Genomic DNA, 19996 nt, shown 5'->3' with positions numbered 1-19996 from the left:
TTCTGCTGAACCAGTCACAGCCCACATAGGTGATGATGGCACTTACTCGGAAAAACAGGTGGAAAAACGTGGCCACCGGGTGCCTAGGAAAGAACCCAAAGCCCCCTCACTCCAGGGCCCGAAGGGCAGTGGCTGAACTCACTCTGTGGTTTCCATGTCCCACGTGTTCCGCATACATTTAAACCCAAACTCATTCAGGCTGCAGTGCTAACCTAGAAGGCTCGAGACAATCCTCATCACACCAGCATTTTTTCCCCACCCTCTTGAACAATCCAGTACTTTCCCCTAATTTGACTCCAAATATCACTTGCCCTGTTTGCAAATGGGTCACCTTTGAAGTGAACTGTGTCGGTGACAGTGATCACCACCTTCCCACCTAGCAGCGACAGTGACCAATTCCCCAAAGGGAAATGCTGGGTTATTCCGCCAGTAACCGAACAGCGCGGCCATGTGCAGCCCACGGGTGCAGAAGCCTCACATCAGTGGGGACCTCGTGTTCCTGACGGAGGGAAGCGACCATGACATGCACAGGTCAGTGCCAACCCCCGGCCGCTTGTGATGAGCTGCATTTCAACGCTGGAGCCAGAAAGCAGCTGTGCGCAAGGAGGAGGGGGTGGGGGAGGGATGGACTGGGAGTTGGGGATTCGCAGATGCAAACAATTATATATAGGATGGATCAACAAGTCCTACTGTATAGCACAGGGAACTATATTCAATATCCTGTGATAAACAATAATGGAAAACAATATGAAAAAAAAAAATGTATATAGGGACTTCCCTGGTGGTCCAGTGGTTAAGAATCTGCCTTCCAACGCAGAGGACACTGGTTCCATCCCTGGTTGGGGAACTAAGATCCCACATGCCGGGCTTCCCTGGTGGCGCAGTGGTTGAGAGTCCGCCTGCCGATGCAGGGGACACGGGTTCGGGCCCCGGTCCAGGAAGATCCCACATGCCGCAGAGTAGCTGGGCCCGTGAGCCACGGCCGCTGAGCCTGAGCGTCTGGAGCCTGTGCTCCGCAACGGGAGAGGCCACAACAGTGAGAGGCCCACGTACCACAAAAAACAAAAACAAAAACAAAAAAAAAAAAGATCCCACATGCCACGGGGCAACTAAGCCTGTGTGCCGAACTACTGAGCCCTCGCGCCTCAACTAGAGAGAAGCCCACGCACCACAACGAAGAGCCCGAGCACCGCAACTAAGACCCGATACAGCCAAAAAATAAAAATAAAATAATAAGAATTTTTTAAAATCATTATTAAAAATAATGTTTATATATGTATAACTGAGTCACTCTGCTGTACAGCAGTAATTAACACAACATTGTAAATCAACTATAATAAAATTTTTTTTAAAAACTTCTATACAATTAAAAAGAAACTATCTTTAAAAAAATAAAAAGCAACCCTGCGAGCCCCATGACGGGTGGCAATTCATTGCTGGGCAGGGAGGGCAGGCGACTCTACTCAGCAAACCTCACCTAGTAGTGCCAGATCCGATATCTTGACGGGAAGCCAGAAACCCAGACTTTTCATGGGAAATCGGATTTTTATACAAAGGTCACTAATTATGTTAACAAAATGCCACAGGCTGTGTTGCACACTGGCCTGTGAGCTGCCGGCTTGCCACATCAGGGGGAGCAAAGGTAGCCAGCAGGCCTGTGGGGGATGAGCCTGCTTGACCTTCCGAGAAGGAAGGTGGTCAGGGTAAGCACCCAGGAGGCTCCTATAGAACCGTGGGTTTCTGACACCCAAGGGAGCATCAGCTAAGATTCAGAGGCAGGATGTGTAATGACATCTGCATTTACTCCTCATGTTCTAAAGGAAGAAGGGGCTGTGCCGGAACCCCAGCTGTCCTCCAGAACGTTCTCACCTGTGCCTTTCAGATGCTGAGCTCTCCTGGCAACCGTACCTGGCATTTAAGAATTAGACATGATCACATAGCACTTCCAAACCTGGAATGTTCCAGAAGATAAGACTCTTGGGAGTCTCTTATACCCTTTTCGCCTTAAACCTTATTGAGGATCTTTCAACTAATTGTCTAAGTACAATTTTGCCCCCTTCACTCCAAGATAAATGAGTCCTCTTCCAATAACTGAACATCCTTTGAGGGCAGAGACCATGTTTTCAATAATTTTATATCCCCCAGAGCACCTGGCATTAAGATTCTCGGCAAACATTTGTTGTGTTGAACCTTATAATCCAGTCCCTTCAGGCTCACTGGGGACATCTGTCCTTTTTGTAGAACAGCGGTCCCCAACCTTTTTGGCACCAGGGACAGATTTCATGGAAGACAATTTTTCCGTGGACGAGGGCAGGGGTGGGGTGTGCTGGGTGGGGGAATGGTTCGGGCGGTAATGCGAGCAATGGGGCGCGAGCGGCAGATGAAGCTTCGCTGGCTCCCCTGTGGCTGTGTGGCCTGGTTCCTAACAGGCCATGGACTGGTACCGGTCTGTGGCCTGAGGGTTGGGAACCTCTGTTGTAGAACAATACAGACTTAAAAGGTTTACAAAGACCCAAGTGTGCACTGATCCAGGGTGAAACCTGGAAGTTATGCATTCAAATAAATCCCCTGCCCACCCACTGTTTTTCTATTTTTGACTGTGGTTTCCTGAAATAAAATGCAGGAAAAATTCCACCTGTTGGAAGGTTCTGTTTATTTAGTTGAGTCCTTTTTGACTGTTTCCGTAACTTGAATGGAAGGTATTATTATTGTTGTTGTTGCTGTTGTTATAATTATCCAAAGCAAGTAGAAAAGGATGCCCATTGTACTTCCAAACATTGTTTTGATCCTGTTTTACGTGGGCTGTTCTCTGGGCAACCCTCCAAACCCTCACTCTGTCCACCTCTTGCAGTTTGCCCAGCCTGTGCCCCACCGCTAACATGGATGTGGTCTCAGATCAGCTTTCTAGTTTGGAGAGTTTTGAAGGCCATGGCTTGAGCCTGCCCACCCTTCCCTGACATGGCATCCTCCGTCCCCCCAGCCTTTTCTCCTGCCACCTCCGCAGCCACGGAGCACACACGCGCCGACAGTCGCCTCCACCTCTCAATGCCACCGGCTTCCAACTCCTCCCTCCCAGGCATCCACCTGGTCACCCCCTTGAGAGGCAAACAGTACAGAGGTGCCTGACTGCCAGGGTCCAAATCCCGGCTCCAACCTCTGAGTAGCTCCTCGGCTGTCCCTAAGCTACGGAACCTCTCACCGCCTCAGTCTCCACTTCTGTAAAATGGGAATGCCCACAGGAGCCACTGCCGAGGGTATTCGATTAAAAAGATCAAGTGAAGGTAGCAGGTATGTAGTGCCTGAAACACACACCACGCTCAGTCATTGTGAACAGCTGACAGTCTCACTGTCACTCAAAACTGTTCCAAGGAGCCAAACTGTAAAATTCCCCCTCTGACCACAACCTTCTCTCTCTCACTCCCCAGGGGCTGACTTTTCATCTGTGTAGGGATCCCCCAAGACTCCTGATCTCCCCATATTCCCCCAGCCCTTCCACTTTCACCAAGGAAACTTCCTTATCCTCAATGGGAGTATTTTCTGGTCAGTATGCATCACGCTCCCTCCACCTGCCAGGCAGAAGCCTGTTATCTCAAGAGGAGGAAGATAGAATGACTGATGGTGAAAGGAGAAATGAGATCACCTAAGTCAAGGTGGGGAGGGTCTAGCTGGGCTTCTGTTTAAATTTAAATCCACTTTCACAGTTCTGGGCCCAGGACATTCCTTGTCCCCCACCTTGGAGGGAAACCCAGTAGGTTCTCATGGAATGTGCTTGAAAGTTGCCCGAGGAGGCCTTAAAATGCACGCAACACCGTCCTGGACCCGGGACATGCAGATTCAGATTTGGAGTGGGGCCTGGACATGAACTTTGCAAAGGAAAAGCACTGTTCTACCCTGGATTCACAAACTCCAGCCCAAGTGCCAAATCTGGCCCACTTCCTATTTCTGTAAATAAAGTTTTATTAGAACGCAGCCATGCTCACTCAATCGCTGGCAAAGCCGAAAATATTTACCCAGAACTTGTGCCAATCCCTGCTCTGGATGGGCAAGAAGAATTTGGTGATAAAATTAGGCTCCATTCAAAACAAACCAAAATGAAGCAAACTGTCACTAACGGCCTCTTCTCTCCACCCGCACCCCCAAAAAATCCCCTTTCCAAAGCTGCAGGGTGGGAGCTGCCTGACTGGCAGAAACAATGGATTGTGCTAGAGGTCAGAGCAGTGTTATCTCTGGGGATGGTAGAGGGCCAGCAACTGGGAAGGTGCCCAAGGGGGCTCCCAATGCTGGAGATGCTCCGCATCTTGACCTGTGTGGGCATGTGTATAAAAATTCATCCAACTGTACATTTAGGATTAGTGCACTTTACTGTATGTATGCTACACCTCAATAAAAATTCTGATTGAAGCCATTGACCAAAGAAGAATCTCTGCAAGTCACCCTAAAATTTCTACATGAGCTACAGCCCGGCAACTGCACTCCTATTTACCCAAATGAGTTGAAAACTTACGTCCGCACAAAAACCAGCACACAGATGTTTCTAGCACCTTTAGTCATAATTGCCCCAGACTGGAACCAACTAAGATGTCCTTCAATAGGTGAATGGATACATCATAGTACATCCACACAATGGAACATTATTCAGCGCGAAAAAGTAATGAGCTCCCAAGCCATGAAAACACATGGAGGAACCTTAATGCATATTACACAGTAAAAGAAGCCAGGCTGAAAAGACTACATACTGTATGATTCTAACTCTATGACATTTTGGAAAAGACTTAGCTATAGAGATAGTAAAAAGGTCAGTGGTTGCCAGGGGTTAGGGGAGAGGGAGGATGAATAATTGGAGCCCAGGGGATGTTTAGGGCAGTGAAACTAGTCTGTATGATACTGTAATGGTGGATACATGTCATTATACATTTGTCAAAGCCTGTGGAAGGTACAATACCAAGAGTGAACCCTGAGGGAAACTATGGACTTTAGTTAATAATAATGTACTGGCTCATCATAACAAATGGATGACACTAATGCAAGATGTTAATAATAGGGGGAACTTTGTGGTGGGGAGGGGCTTATGGGAATTCTCTGTACTTTTTGCTCAGTTTTTCTGTAAACCTAAAACAGCTCTAGAAAATGGACACAGTTTGGGGGCGGTGCCCTGTCTAGACAGAGTAAAGTCGGTGGTGGGCGTGGGGAAGACTGCATCCCACAGGCACCATACGCATCCCCCTTCCCACAAACTTCTAAAGCACGTTTGATTTGGGGCCGGGTGGGGGAAGGTTGATTTAATCCTCAATTCAGCAGTGATCTAATAGTCTCTTTAAAAGTTGCCCTTTATTGGTTTCAAATACTTTGAAGACTGAATTCCTCATCAGACGTCCTATTTTAAATTCTCTTTCAGACACTCTGCAAAGCCTTATGCTTTTCACTGTGGCAAAGGTCTGAGGAAAGATGGTATCTTTTCTCCTTGCTTCACTTTGCTATGAAAATAGCATCTGAGATGATGTCTAGAATTTATTTCAAGATAATCGGGGGGTGGGGAGTGGATGGGGGTGAAGATGAAACAGGCTGGTCACGTGCTGATCATGACTGAGCAGGGCAAAGGGAATACCAGGGTCATTGTTCTCTGTACTTTTATGTAAATTTGAATTAAAAAATAGAAAAACAAAGAAATGATCAGAGGCAGCCTCAACTTTGCATTGAGGCAAGACACGTTTCAGAAAAAAACAAGCCCATTGACATTCTGGGGGCCATCTGTGGTCCAAATAAAAATAAAATTCAGACCTAAAAATCCCCAGTTGAGTAATTGGCCATTACAGTTGAATGTGTGAGAAAATTCCAGAAAGCAGGTCCTTTGGTCTGGGCTTACCAGTCCCTATGCAAAAAAAAGGGCCACCACTCTCTGTGGAGTAAAAATGCCCACTCTGGCCCCTACCTGGGCAGTGGGTACAGTGAAAGCCAGAGAACCCGATCCACATTCATGCTCCATCCTTGCTGCATGCATGGTCCTGGACAGGGCACTAAACCACTCAGAGCCTCAGTTTACTCATCTATAAAATGGGAGAGTTACATTTAACCTCAGACGTCTAAGGCTTCTGGGATGAAAAATACCTACGATGCCAGACCAGAGGGGGCCTCAGGTCGCTGTGGTTAATATCACTCTATTTATTGTTTGATTCATTCACGGTCGAGATTTTTGAGAACAGGAGAAAGTGAGAAAAAGCCTCAGCAGGTGATGATCTTTTTGGATGTCTTCCGTTCGATGTTTTTCCCTGTTGTTGAAAAGAAGTAGGATGCTGCTATTTATTTCTTCAGCCCCGACACCCACTTAGAGTCAGGTGGCTCTTCTGCTAACAGCAGCGTTAACACCAGGAAGACGTGGGAGGAAGGAGACTCTGAGGTGTGACGGAGAGACAGCTAAGACCACATCTGCCCAGCCCTCGTCCCATCTACCTGCTCCCCATGTGCCCTGGAGCTTGTTAGAAATGCAGGATCAGCAGCCCCACCCCAGGCCCCCTGAGCCCGAACCTTCATTTTAACAAGACCCCAGGTGATCTGTATGCTCACTGCCATCCAGGAGCCCTCCTTTGTTCCATTTTCAAGATAAACTCAGTTCGGGGAACAAAGCAGGAAGAAAGGAAACCACACCTAAAAAAGCAGAGGACCCTATGAGCCCTTCAGAAACCATATGGGCCTGGCTAACCCAGGGCGTGCGCCATGGGGGCTGGACTGTTCTTCTCTAGAATGCTCCAGATGCAACAATAGCTCCGTCATCCTTCAGACTCCAACTCCTTGCTTCAAATGACAGCACATCCTCCTCCTCCCCCGACATCTGGGCCCGGGACGGGGAGGTTTAAGGCTGTTGGGATGTCTGAGCAGATGCTGATTGCTAAGTCCTCATAGCTTTGATTCAAAGGTCAGCACAATAGAGGTTTGAGTGTGGAAGCGAATAAAAGAACAGACTTCCCTCTGGTCACTAAGTCTTCCCTCTAGTTTCTGTCTTTATTTCTTTTTAGAGAGACATCCCAACTTTATTGGCTGGGTATGCATGGCAGCAAAACGCCAGCAAAATGTCAGCGGGCCCCTGGCCGCTCGGCCCTGGATGGGCCCTGTGCAAGGACCCTCACCTCTCCCCTGAGGGCACCCAGGCCAATTCCCCTACCTCCACCCCAGCTACTACTCACTGCCCCCTGCTGCTGCTGCTGGAACCACGTGCCAAATTCCTTAAAGATCCAGAGTTTTCAGAAGAAATGGGAAAACAAAAGAGCTGAAAACAAGCCTTCAAACAAAAACGTGTACATGCATGTCCACGGCAGCAACATTCACCATCACCGAAAGGTGGAAACCACCCAAATGTCCATCAGCAGACAAGCAGATGAGCAAAACGTGGCCTGTCCATGCAATGGGATGTCACTCAGCCATAAAAAGGAATGAAGCACTGATACCTGCTACAATGTGGGCGAACCTTGAAAACCTTAGGCTCAGGGAAAGAAGCCAGACACAAAAGCACAGATACTGTATGATTCCACTTAACCTAAGCTACCCAGAAAAGGCAAATTCATAGAGACAGAAAGTAGAATAGAGGCTACTGGGGGCTGGTGGGAGGAGGAAATGGGGAGTGACTGCTCCATGGACACAAGCTCTCAGTTTAGGGTGACGAAGGGGTTCTAGAGATGGATGGTGGTGATGGTGACACAACAGCGTGAATGGACTTATTGCCACTGAGTTGAAAATGGTTCAAATGGTAGATTTTTTGCTATGTATATTTAACCACAACTAAAGAAAAAAAAAACATGAAAAGAATTATTGGAGTACTGATGCATGCGACAACATGGAGGAACTTTGAAAACATACTAAGTGAAAGAAGCCAGACATAAAAGGGTCCCATATTGTAGGATTCCATTCTTGAAATATCCAGGATAGGCCAGTTCATAGAGACAGGAAGCAGATTAGTGGTTGCCGGGGGCTTGGGGGAACAGGGAGTGACTGCTTAATTGCTATGGGGTTTCCTTTTGGGGTGATAAAAGTACTCTGGAATGGAATAGTGATGATGGTTGCATAACATTGTGAATGTCCTAAGTGCCATTGAATCGTTCAGTTTAAAATGGTTAAGGGACTTCCCAGCGGTCCAGTGTTTAGGACTCAGCACTTTCACTGCCAAGGGCCCAGGTTTGATCCCTGGTTAGGGAACTAGGATCTCACAAGCCACGCGACGCAACCAAAAAATTAAATACATAAAATAAAATGGTTAAAAACGTCACTTTGATGCTATGTGTATTTTACAATTTAAAAGAGAGAAGAAATGGCGGGAGAAAAGACGCGGCCTTCACTGGCTCTCCTTTAGAGAGAGGGGTTGGGCGGTGAGTAAAAGGTCCTGGGTACAAGTTCAGAGACAAATTAGCAGATTCAAATCCCAGCTCCACCACTGAGGACCTGTGTGACCTTGAGCAAGTGACTTAACCTCGCTGTGTGTCACAGTTTCCTCATCTGTAAAATGGGATAATAAGAGTCAGGGCTGCTGAGTTGCACAACACCAGGGGGCATCATTCAATCATAGTCAGTGTGAATCGTGTTCCCTGGAGTAGTGCAGTGCACACATTGGGAAGTACCGAGTGTACGGAGCTGCCAGGAAGATTACATGAGAATCATAATGTACATAAAGGGCTTGGGATACTGCCTGGTGGGCAGTGAGAGTTCAATACCAGCTATGAACAGAAATAATTGTGCACTTGCCCTGGGGGCTAATCATTCCGCCACCTTCCTGTTATATAATGCAGTGCCTCTCCACATACAAACCACCTGGCTCTCTTGTTAAATGCAGACGCTGTTTCAGGAGGTCTGGGATGGGGCCTGAGATGCATTTTAATGAGCACCAGGTGACGCTGATGTTGCAGGTCCATGGACCACCCTCGGAGTAGCAGGGGACAGGGGAAAGCAGTCATTGCTGTATCCATTTCCCAGGGCTGTTGTAACAATGCACAGCAAACTGGGCAACTTAAAACACCAAAATCACGTTGTCTTAAAACCTGCCTTTTCGCTGTGCTCAAAAAAACAAAGCAAAACAAAACAAACACCAAAATCTCTGTCTGCAGGATTGGTTCCTTCTGGGGGATAATCTATCCCAGGACTCTCTCCTACCTTCTGATGACAGCTGGCACCCTTGGCCTTCCTTGGCTTGTAGCTGCATCACTCCAACCTCTGCCTGTGTTGTCACATGGCCTTCTCCAAGTGTTTGTCTTCACATGGCCATCTTTTTATAAGGACACCAGTCATATAGGACTAGGGGCCCACCCTACTCCAGGATGACCTCATCTTAACTAATTACATCTGCAAAACCCCTATTTCCAAATGAAGTCACGTTTTGAGGTACTGTAAGTTAGGACGTCCATATATCTCTTTTGGGGAGGATACAAGTCAACCCATAACACCCGCCTGGGGACAAATGAGCCCAAAGAAAATAAGCGAGGTTGGAAAGGGACAGAGAGCCATTTTGCAGATGAGTCGGGAGCTCAGCTAGGTGAAGTGAACTGCCCCAGGGTCAGAGCAAAGAAGCAATTGCCCAGGTGATGCGCTGCTGGAAACAGGTGCATGCTCTGCTCTCCAGCTGCAGGCCCTGGAGGGAACTGCCTGCCCGTGGAAGGATCATCTTTTCTGATTTGCACGGAGGCGCATTATGGGCTAGCAGCTGCTCTGAGTGGCACAATCAGCCACACTCAATCTCAGCCCAGAGTTTCATAGCTGACCCTCCTGTTGGCTGCCCCGATGAACTGCAGGTCAACTGAAAGGGACCCGTGCTTGGTGACAACAGTGAATCCCCAAAATACGTCCACTAAGAGATGCTATCAGCCCTGCTTGATGCACTTCCTAGCCACAGAGCCAGAGAGCTGGCACAGGAGACGAAACCAGACTGTGGCTTCTAAACTCCATTCTCCAAAGGAGCCAGGGCTGCTTGGAGAAATGGCGATTCCAGGCCATCCCAGCTTGATGAGGCTGGGACATCGGAACATCCCAGGTTGCAAGGAAGCTGTCAAAGACCATGAGAGCCAGGTCAAGAGACTCAGAGGCCAATGGGTAGAGCCTCCCACTGGCCAAAGATGGAACGACTTGAGCAGCAATAAGAATGTTGTAGCCCGTGAGTCATGTGATACTTAATCAAAACCCTCAGTGGTCACTTATGGGAGATGCTGCGGAACAAACTCATCACTTGAAAGCGGAAAAATGAAGAGAAGCATCAAACGTTTATTGTCTTTTCTCTGCAAAGTGTATCTTGCAATGACTAAATATTTGAAGAGGGGGAGTTTCTCGTTCTGGATTCCTTCGGCTTACAAACGGAGACAGAATGATAGCGTTAGAACGCCACCATGCTGAAGCCCCTAATGCATTCAAGAGAAGCAGCTGAGGACAACAAGGCATTGGGAGCCCCTGATGGAAGAACTCACCCCCTCCTTTGAAGTCAGCTGTGCCCCCAAAATATCACACCTGAATCTCATCAAGCTCAAGAAACATAGGGAACAAAGGCAAAGGTTAAAGGACACATCAGGGTTGCAGTCAGCAATTTTCCAGACTGTGAGAAGCTCTACAGAACAACAAATCAATTGCAAAGGAGGAAAAAAAATGAGAGAGAGCAAGGAGAGGACTGGGAAATCTACAGATGAAAAGGGACCTAAGAAATCCAGCCACCAATTGCAAAATGTGGAAGATATTCAATTGTGGTTCCAACAAATAATAAAGTTATGAGACAATCAAGGGAATTTGGACCCTGGATATTTCTTGATTGAAATATCATGGGAGTTGTTAACCATTTTTAAAGTGAGAAAATGCTATTGTGGTTTTGCTTTTAAAAACAAATTCTTGGGCTTCCCTGGTGGCGCAGTGGTTGAGAGTCCGCCTGCCGATGCAGGGGTCGCGGGTTCGTGCCCCGGTCTGGGAAGATCCCACGTGCCGCGGAGCGGCTGGGCCCGTGAGCCATGGCCGCTGAGCCTGCGCGTCCGGAGCCTGTGCTCCGCAGCGGGAGAGGCCACAGCAGTGAGAGGCCCGCATACCGCAAAAAACCAACCAAACACACACACACACACAAAAAAAAAAAACAAATTCTTGTCTTTTAGAGATAACATCACAATATTTATGTTTGAAGTGATGTAATGTCTGGGGTTTGTTTCAAAATAATCAGGGGGAGGGGGAGAGGCAGGGTATAAATGAAAGAAGATTGTTCAGGAGTTGATCATTTCTGAAGCTGTGTGATGGCCACATGGGGCTCATTTATGTTATTCTATTTGGTATACATTTGGAAATCTTTAATAATTTTTTTTAAGGAAGCAGACTATTGCCTTTCAAATTCCAGTTCTGTCATTTACTGTGTGACCTTAGACCAGTGACTCAACCTTTCTTGTTCAGCTTCCTCACCTGTAAAATGGGGATAATCACACCTACTTAACATCAGGGCCTGGAGTACAGTGGGCACTCTGTAGACACACATACATTTGTTCCTTTTTTGGGCTGGGATCTGTAAGTGGCCAGCCTCTGAATTGGCCCCTGTGATCCCAACCTCCTGGTATTTATACCCTTGTACAGTCCCCTCCAACAATGAATCACTGGGGCTGGTCTGCATGACTGATAGGACACATTAGAAGTAATTGTTTATCATACCTGATATTAGGTCATAAAAGACACTGTGGCTTCTGTCTTGGTCACTCTCTTTTGCTCTCTCCCTTGTTTTCCCTGGGGGAAACCAGCTGCCACGTTGGGAGCAGCCCTACGGAGAGGTCCACATGTCTAAGAAACTGAGGCCTCCAGCCAACAGCCACATGAGGGAGCCCTCTTGGAAGCAGCTCCTCCTGTCCCAGTCAAGCCTTAATATGACGGCAGCCTCATGAGACCCTGAGACAGAACTACCCAGCTAAGCTGCCCCAGTTTCCTGAGCTTCAGGCACAGTGTGAGATCATAAATGTTTGTTGCCTGAAGCTGCTAAGTTTGGGGTAACTTGTTATACAGCAGTAGCTAACGCATACAGCCTCTAATGTTGAAGAGTTTAAACTCTGTATAATCCACATTATGCTTTTTTGTCCAGTGGTTTCAAAGGGCAGAAAGGCCAAGGAGAGTCAGCTTCCTCCAAGAATCCGGGTGATAAAATGAAGAGTTGCAGTCTTACTTGAAGACAGCTGGTGGTGGGGGGAGATCACGAGGGCAGGTGCAGTTACACTCACCTCTTTTAAACAGGAGACTCGGAGTTATTAACTGAGGGCGAGAAAAAAGCAGAGAGGCCAAGGACTGATTTTTCCAGAAGGTCAGAGCAGAAGTCAGCCAGCAGGAAGGCACTCAGAGCAGGTGGTACCTCGGGGAGGTTGAAGGAGGTAAGAAACCTATATTCCTCTTTGTCGTCACCCTCACTCTGAGTGAGATGCTTTTTTTGTTTTTTGTTTTTTGTTTTTTTGCACTGGAAGCAGAGAGTAGAATTCAACTATTTAATGTGCTTTAGCTACTAGATTCTGCTCAACAGTGGGCAGGATCTGAAGTCATCAAATACCCTTAAGTGAGGTTGGGTCTGTAATCTGGCTCTTGGGAGCATCGGTTTCCTCATCTGCAAAATAGAATCCTGTCTTTCCCTGCATTTTTATTTTTGACCATTTTAAATTAAAAAAATATATTTATTTTCCTTATTTTTTTGGCTGCGTCAGTTCTTAGTTGCAGCACATGAGATCTTCATTGAGGCGCCGGGCTCCAGGGCACGTGGACTCTGTAGTTGTGGCGCGTGGGCTCCAGAGCACGTGGGCTCTGTAGTTTGCAGTACACAGGCTCTCTCGTTGAGGTGTGTGAGCTCAATAGTTGTGGCATACGGGCTTAGTTGCCCAGCGGCATGTGGGATCTTGGTTCCCTGACCAGGGATCAAACCCACGTCCCCTGAATTGGAAGGCGGATTCTCTACCACTGGACCACCAGGGAAGTCCCTTTTTTGACCATTTTAATGTGTCTGGAATCAGGATGCATCCACTAAAGGATGCAAATATTAATATGGTATTTATTCCCCACCCCCAAGAGTTATAACTGAACCAGTATACCTTCAAATGATAGCATCTTATGCAAACTATTATACATAGAATAAACAATAAGGTCCTACTGTATAGCACAGGGAACTATATTCAATATTATCCTGTGATAAACTATAATGGAAAAGAATATGAAAAAGAATGTGTATATATATATATATACACATACATGTGTAATGGAATCACTTTGCTATACAGCAGAAATTAACACGTTTTAAATCAACTATATGTCAATAAAATAATTTTTTTAAATGATAGTATCTTAGAAACAGCCTTACAGGTTATTTAATGAGAGAATTGAATAAAATCATATTAATTCATTTAGCAAACACTGTGGGAGCCTCATTAAACTAGTTTTTCTTCTTTAGAACAGCCTGTGACACTTTAAAAAATATCTGTGTTTGCTGGCAACAAAAGGATGCAGTCTGACTGGTTTCTGCCTCAAGATTTGGAAGTGGCTCCTCTCTAAGGCGCCTGGGTTCTTTGAGCAGCAAAATGCAGGTAAGATGTGGTGGAGGGCAAAAAAAGGGCCAAATCTGGGCCACCTTTAGTAGTGACAGAGCTTGAAAAAAAGGTCTTTTAGAACACAACATCATTTCTGCAGCATTTCTGCCAAAAATCGTGACCTGGATCTAATCATGAGTAATATCAGACAGACCCAAGTTCAGGTACATTCCTCAAAATAGCAAACCTTTACTCCTCAAAACTGTCCATGCCACGAAAGACAGAAAAAGGCTGAGAAAAGCTCAAGAATAACTCACTGCAGGGACTTCTCTGGCAGTCCAGTGGTTAAGACACCACGCTTCCACTGCAGGGGGCGTGGATCCAATCCCTGGTCAGGGAACTAAGATACCCCATGCAGGGGGAAAAAAAAAAAAAAAAAAAAAAAAAAAAAAGAATAACTAAATGCAATGGGTGATCCCAACTGGATCTTGAACTGGGAAAAAAAAATTACAATAAAAGACATGGGAATATGGACTGAAGATTAGGTGTCTCATTTTGAATCACTGTCTTCTGTTTATGTAAGAGAATATCCTGTTCGTAGAATACACATTGAAGGATTCAGGAGGGAGCGAGCATTATATGTTCATTTTACTCTTAAACACTTCATAAAATAAACACACACACAGCAAAGTGTTAACAATAGCTGAATCAAGGTAAAGGACACGTCTCAGTTCTTTGTACTATTCTTGCTACTTTCCTGTAAGTTTGAAATTATTTCAAAGCAAAAAGTTTTTTAAGTCGTTTTAAGGACCTTGCTTCCAAACATTATTTTCCAATTTAACATATTTTGTTGCTATATTTTACAATTCTTTCATCTGGGGTCTCATCAACCACTAAAATTCCCCATCACCCTGAAAGCAGTAAGTTTTGTAATTGCCGTGCATGTGTACTTATCATTTGCAGGATAATTCAATATTCAAAATGATGACTAAAATGGAATTGCAGTTTAAATTGTCCAACAACATAAAATTAAGTTCACAGTCAACTTAATTATAGATGCTTTAAACTGATTTTCAAAATTGCTTAAGAAATAAGGCAGTTTGAGAAATTGGGCCTAGAGCAACAGCACCACGTTTACTGAACACCTATTATTTACCAAGCACCATGCCAGATCCAAGCGAAGTGCAGTGAACCAAATGCACTAAGTCCTGCCCTCATGAACATCACTGGGGTGGGGGGCATGCAGGGGAGGGAAGCAGAGAAGCAAATGGGAAATTTCTTTTTTTTTTCCCAACATCTTTATTGGAGTATAATTGCTTTACAATGGTGTGTTAGTTTCTGCTGTATGACAAAGTGAATCAGCTACACATATACATATATCACCATATCTTCTCCCATATCTTCTCCCATATCTTCTCCCTCTTGCATCTCCCTCCCACCCTCCCTATCCCACCACTCTAGGTGGACACAAAGCACCGAGCTGATCTCCCTGTGCTATGCGGCTGCTTCCCACTATCACGTTTACATTTGGTAGTGTATATATGTCCATGCCACTCTCTCACGTCTCAGCTTACCCTTCCCCCTCCCTGTGTCCTCAAGTCCATTCTCTACGTCTGCGTCTTTATTCCTGTCCTGCCCCTAGGTTCATCAGAACCTTTTTTTTTTTAGATTCCATATATATATGTTAGCATACGGTATTTGTTTTTCTCTTTCTGACTTAACTTCACTCTGTATGACAGACTCTAGGTCCATCCACCTCACTACAAATAACTCAATTTCGTTTCTTTTTATGGCTGAGTAATATTCCATTGTATATATGTGCAAATGGGCAATTTCAACTCAGTCTGAAAGGTGTCATTAATGGGGTAAGCAGAGTCATGATCAAAATATTCAACATGGCATGGGCACTATCCAGTCAGAATGGACAGTGGTGCAGGGTGCCCCCAGCTGCCCCTGCTATTCCAGATGCTAGTCCTTTAGTTATGAGGGCAGGGTATCCACAAGGCTCTTGGCTATTTCGTGACATTTTAGCAAACCCAAGAGGTGGACACAACAGCTGGCCACCAGGCTGGGGCAGACACCGGGGCACTTGGGGCTGAGAGGAGGGGCACCTAGCTCAGAGTAGGGGATAGTTCTTAGTGATGAGGATGAAGATCTAAACGACATGGGGTTTCTTTTGCAGGCGATGAAAACGTTCTGAAATTAGACAGTAATGATGGTTGCACAACCTTTGGAATATACCAAAGGCCGCTGAGTTGTAGCCTTTAAAGTGGTGAATGTTATGGTATATTAGTTATATCTCAATTAAAAATAAATGAATTTTTAAAAAATATTTTAAGATCAGGGTTAAATTAGGAGTTTGGGATTAACATATACACACTACTATATATAAAATAGATAACTAATAAGGACCTACTGTATAGCACAGGGAACTGTACTCAATATTTTGTAATAACCTATAAGGGAAAAGAATCTGAAAAAGAATATACATATATATATACACACACACACATATATATAGTATAACTGAATTGCTTTGCTGTACACCTGAAACTAACACAACACTGTAAACCAACTACACTTCAATAAAAATTTTTTTAAATTTTTTAAAAAGATAATAGGGATTTGGACACACACACAAAATATTTTAAGATCTAAAGGACAAATTTAGGCAGCAGAGAGTGAAGCATATAAAAGGCCAGGGGATGAGCAGGAACACGGGGGCTCAGGGTAAGTGGGCTAGGATGGCCATGTACAGCCTGACCCCCAAGGCCGGGCTACTGCAAACAGGCGCCTCAATCAGCTTCAAGAGGTTTGCGGAGAAAACTACAGCATTAGAAATTCCGATTCAAAGCTTCTTGCACCTCTGGAAAGCCTAGTAGAAATGCTATTGTTGGAGTATTGTTGTTTCTTCCCCATTGTCCTTGAGGGGTGGCGATGGGGGTGCTGCAAACTCAGGTACTTAGAGGGCTGAGCTGGGGTAGGAAATAAGTCAGCTCGTTGGGTGAGAGCTGGGGCTCACCCTGAAGGGAAAGGTCCACCCTTCCAAATCTAACAGCCATTCACAAGAAGTCAGCAATCCAGAGTAAAGTTTAAAAAAAAGATTTAATTGCATATTACTAAGTGAAAGAAGCCACTCTGAAAAAGCTGCATACTGTATGATTCCAACTATATGCCATTCTAGAAAAGGCAAAACCATGGTGGCAGTAAAAAGATCAGGGATTAGGGTGGAGGGAGGGAGTGAACAGCTTTTTGGGGGGCAGTGAAACTATTCTGTATGATACTGTGATGGTGGATACATGTTATTATATTTGTCCAAACCTATAGAAGGTACACCACCAAGAGTGAACCCTGATGTAAACTATGGACTTTGGGTGATGGTGACGTGTCAGTGTAGGTTCATCAATTGTAGCAAATGTTTCCTCTGGCAGGGGATGTTGATAATGAGGGAGGCTATTTGTGTGGGGGGGTAGGGGGGTATATGAGAAATCTCTGTACCTTCCCCTTAATTTTGCTGTGAACTTAAAACTGTTCCAAAAAAATAAGGTCTAAAGTATTTTTTTAATACTTTAAAATGTTTAAATATTTAAATTTAATATGTTAAATATTTAAATGTAATATTTAAAAATAATACAACAAAAAATGTATCGAGGTGAAATTCACATCACATAAAATTAACCATTTTCAAGTGAAGAATTCAGTGGCATTTAATCCTTCACACTGTTGTTCCAAAACATTTCCATCATTCCAAAGTAAAACCCCACACCAATCGGGCAGTTTCTCCCCATTTTTTCCTCTCCACAGCCCCTGGCAACCACCAATCTGCCTTCTGTCTCTGTGGCTCATCTACTCTGAGAAAGTCAGATTGCTAATGTGACCTGTTCCAATATTTAAATATAAATTCACATTCATTTAAAATACCCCCATGGCCCAAAAGAGTATGTCTGAGGCTTGGAGTCAGTCGGCTGACTGTCTCTTTGCACTTTCTATTCTAAAGTATTTTACGATCTGGGGGGAAGATACATCTGTACTGTAATGCCAGAAAAACATAAGGATCCATTAACACGTTCTCTGGCTGCTTCCGAGTCATTCCGAGTCATCTCTGTCCAATCTCAGAAGCCCCAGCGGCTGGCAGAATTTGGACAAAGACCAATTTGAGCCAAGTTCCCATGTGTGTCCCTGGAGTCCAGCCAGTCCAGCCAGGCCACCAGCATCTTTCACCCTGACCCCTCCACCAGCCCGTAACAGATCTCCCTGCTGCTATTCTTCCCCTACAGGCCACCTGGCAGTCACGGGCAGCTTTCTCAAGTGTCAATCAGATCATACCTCTCCCCTGCTCAAATCTCTCCAAAGATTGCCCATCAAAGCAGACAAAATTCCAAATTCCCATCAGAATTTTCAAAGTCCCCACATCCTTTCCCTAACAAATCTCCAAATGTCTCCTCCTCCTACTATCCCACTTTCTACACCCTAGCCTGGTTCCAACAGTCCCTAGAATATACTCCCACCTCAGGGCCTTTGCACTTGCTGTTTCCTCTGCCAGAAGTCTCTTCCTGTGCATCTTCCCATGCCTGGCTCCTCCTCCATATTTGGGTCTCAGCCCAAATAATGCACCTCCTCAGGTCTCCTCTGACCCCCCCTAGAATCTAAAGGGGCCCCCAGCCCTGGCCCCCTTTTTCATGGCACTTACCACTCTCTGATGTCACTTTGTTTAGATATCTGCTTATGTGTTCACTGTCTCTCTATGACAGGAGAAAGTCAGCTCCATGAAGGCAAGGACCAGGCCTGTCTGGTTTTCTCTGTGGCCCTTAGAACAGTGTTTGGCACGCAAAGGTCTTTGAAAGGTTTTGTTGACTTAATGAATAAATGAATGAAAGAATAAATCAGTGCTTCTCAGATGGAAGTGATTCAGGGTTCCCCACCATCAATGTCTGGAAACATTTTTGGTTGTCACAACTAGGGGGCTGCTACTGGCATCTAGTGGGTAGAGGCCAGGATGCTGCTAAACATCCTACAGTGCGCAGGACAGGGCTCCACAGCAAAGAATGTCCAGCCCCAAATGTCAATAGCATCAACCCTGGAATAAATGATCGAATGAGTTAAACACTCCAGGTCCACACAGTCCAGCTGTTCTCCAATACTGAACACCAAGGAACCAACTTCTGACCAAAGTCTCCTTCTGGTCCCAAATGCCTTCCCCAATAGTGTGGGTCATAGTTTAGAAGAAATCTCCCTTTGGTGACTTTATTGCTGGCACTGCTTATGCAATCAATTTCATGTTAACAAGAAATATAAATAAGGGGAAGTAAAGCAGCTGGAGATGTAAGGGGTTAACTTCAAAACATGTAAACCCTCACCCTAATCAAAGAGAACTGAAAAGAGGGAAGAGATATGGGAACATATGTATAACTGATTCACTTTGTTATAAAGCAGAAACTAACACACCATTGTAAAGCGATTATACCCCAATAAAGATGTTAAAAAAAAAAAAAGAGAGAACTGAAATCTGTCTAGTTCCTTGATTCTGTGGATTATTTTCCTTGGTAATCATGAACCTTCCTTAAATTTAAACCATCAGCCATTGGTGAGACCTGCTTATGTGTCATTATTTCTATATTTTAAAAATAGATTTTAGAGTGGGAAGAGGGGCAGCATGACTTGTTGCCCAAAGTCACCAGGGACAGGGGTCTGGGCGAGGGGTCCAGAGGCAATCAGACTTCCTAACAACAAAGAAAAACCAAAATTATTTTTATCTGTGTGTTGTAGCACTGTGTGTGTGTGTGTGTGTGTGTGTGTGTGTGTGTGTGTGTGTGTGTGTGTGTGTGTGTAGCAATTAGAGATGTGCCTGTGTTGATTTCTGGGAATAATGGATGGCCACCAAGATGCATCTGTACCATCACCTGCCCCCCTCCTTCCTTGGCCCCTGCCCCACCAGCTTCTCTTGGGTCAAACACAGAGGTCTCAGACCTCTGAGTTCCCTCAAATGCAAATTTAATTTCTCCAAATCCAAACCCCAGAGAGAGCAAGAGAATAATCCAAATCAGGGTTCTCAACCGGGGGCAATTTTGCCCCTAGGGGACTTCACTTGGCAATGTCTGGAGTCTTCTTTGGTTGTCACGACTGTAGAAGGCAGTGTCACTGGCATCTAGTAAGTAAAGTCCAGGGATGCCGCTAAAGTCCTACAATACACAGGACAGCCCCCACAAAGAATTACCCAGCGCCAAGTATCACAGTGCCGAGGGTTGAGAAAGCCTGATCTAAAGCGTGGGCAATTCCACATTCTCACGTACACAAGGAAAATATAAAGTACTCCTCAGAGGAAGCACACGATGGAAGGCCTGAGAATGCCGTTCCCAAGGCAGGGCCTGTCCCAGAGCATCCCTCCCTGCGTGAGCATCTGTGCCCCTAAGCACAGCATAACCTAAGATGTAACTCCAGAGCCGGATCTAAGGGTTCAAATCCCCACCCTACAATTTCACAGCTGTGTGACGTCGGGCCAGTCCCTCAACTCTTTC

General features: G+C 45.4%; 1 protein-coding gene across 1 annotated transcript in view; it reads right to left on the bottom strand.

Annotated features, from left to right (window-relative positions):
* Positions 1-19996, bottom strand: part of TVP23A (trans-golgi network vesicle protein 23 homolog A) — a 40636-nt gene that overhangs the window by 5466 nt on the left and 15174 nt on the right. Inside the window, exon 5 of the mRNA XM_007462841.1 lies at positions 1-83. This exon is cut by the window's left edge and continues 65 nt beyond it. Coding sequence (XP_007462903.1) covers positions 1-83 — 83 coding nt within the window. The remainder of the gene's footprint in view (positions 84-19996) is intronic.

This window comes from Lipotes vexillifer, unplaced genomic scaffold (assembly GCF_000442215.2).
Source record: "Lipotes vexillifer unplaced genomic scaffold, Lipotes_vexillifer_v1.1 scaffold306, whole genome shotgun sequence".
Taxonomy (NCBI): domain Eukaryota; kingdom Metazoa; phylum Chordata; class Mammalia; order Artiodactyla; family Lipotidae; genus Lipotes; species Lipotes vexillifer.
This window is presented reverse-complemented; position numbering and strand designations above follow the sequence as displayed.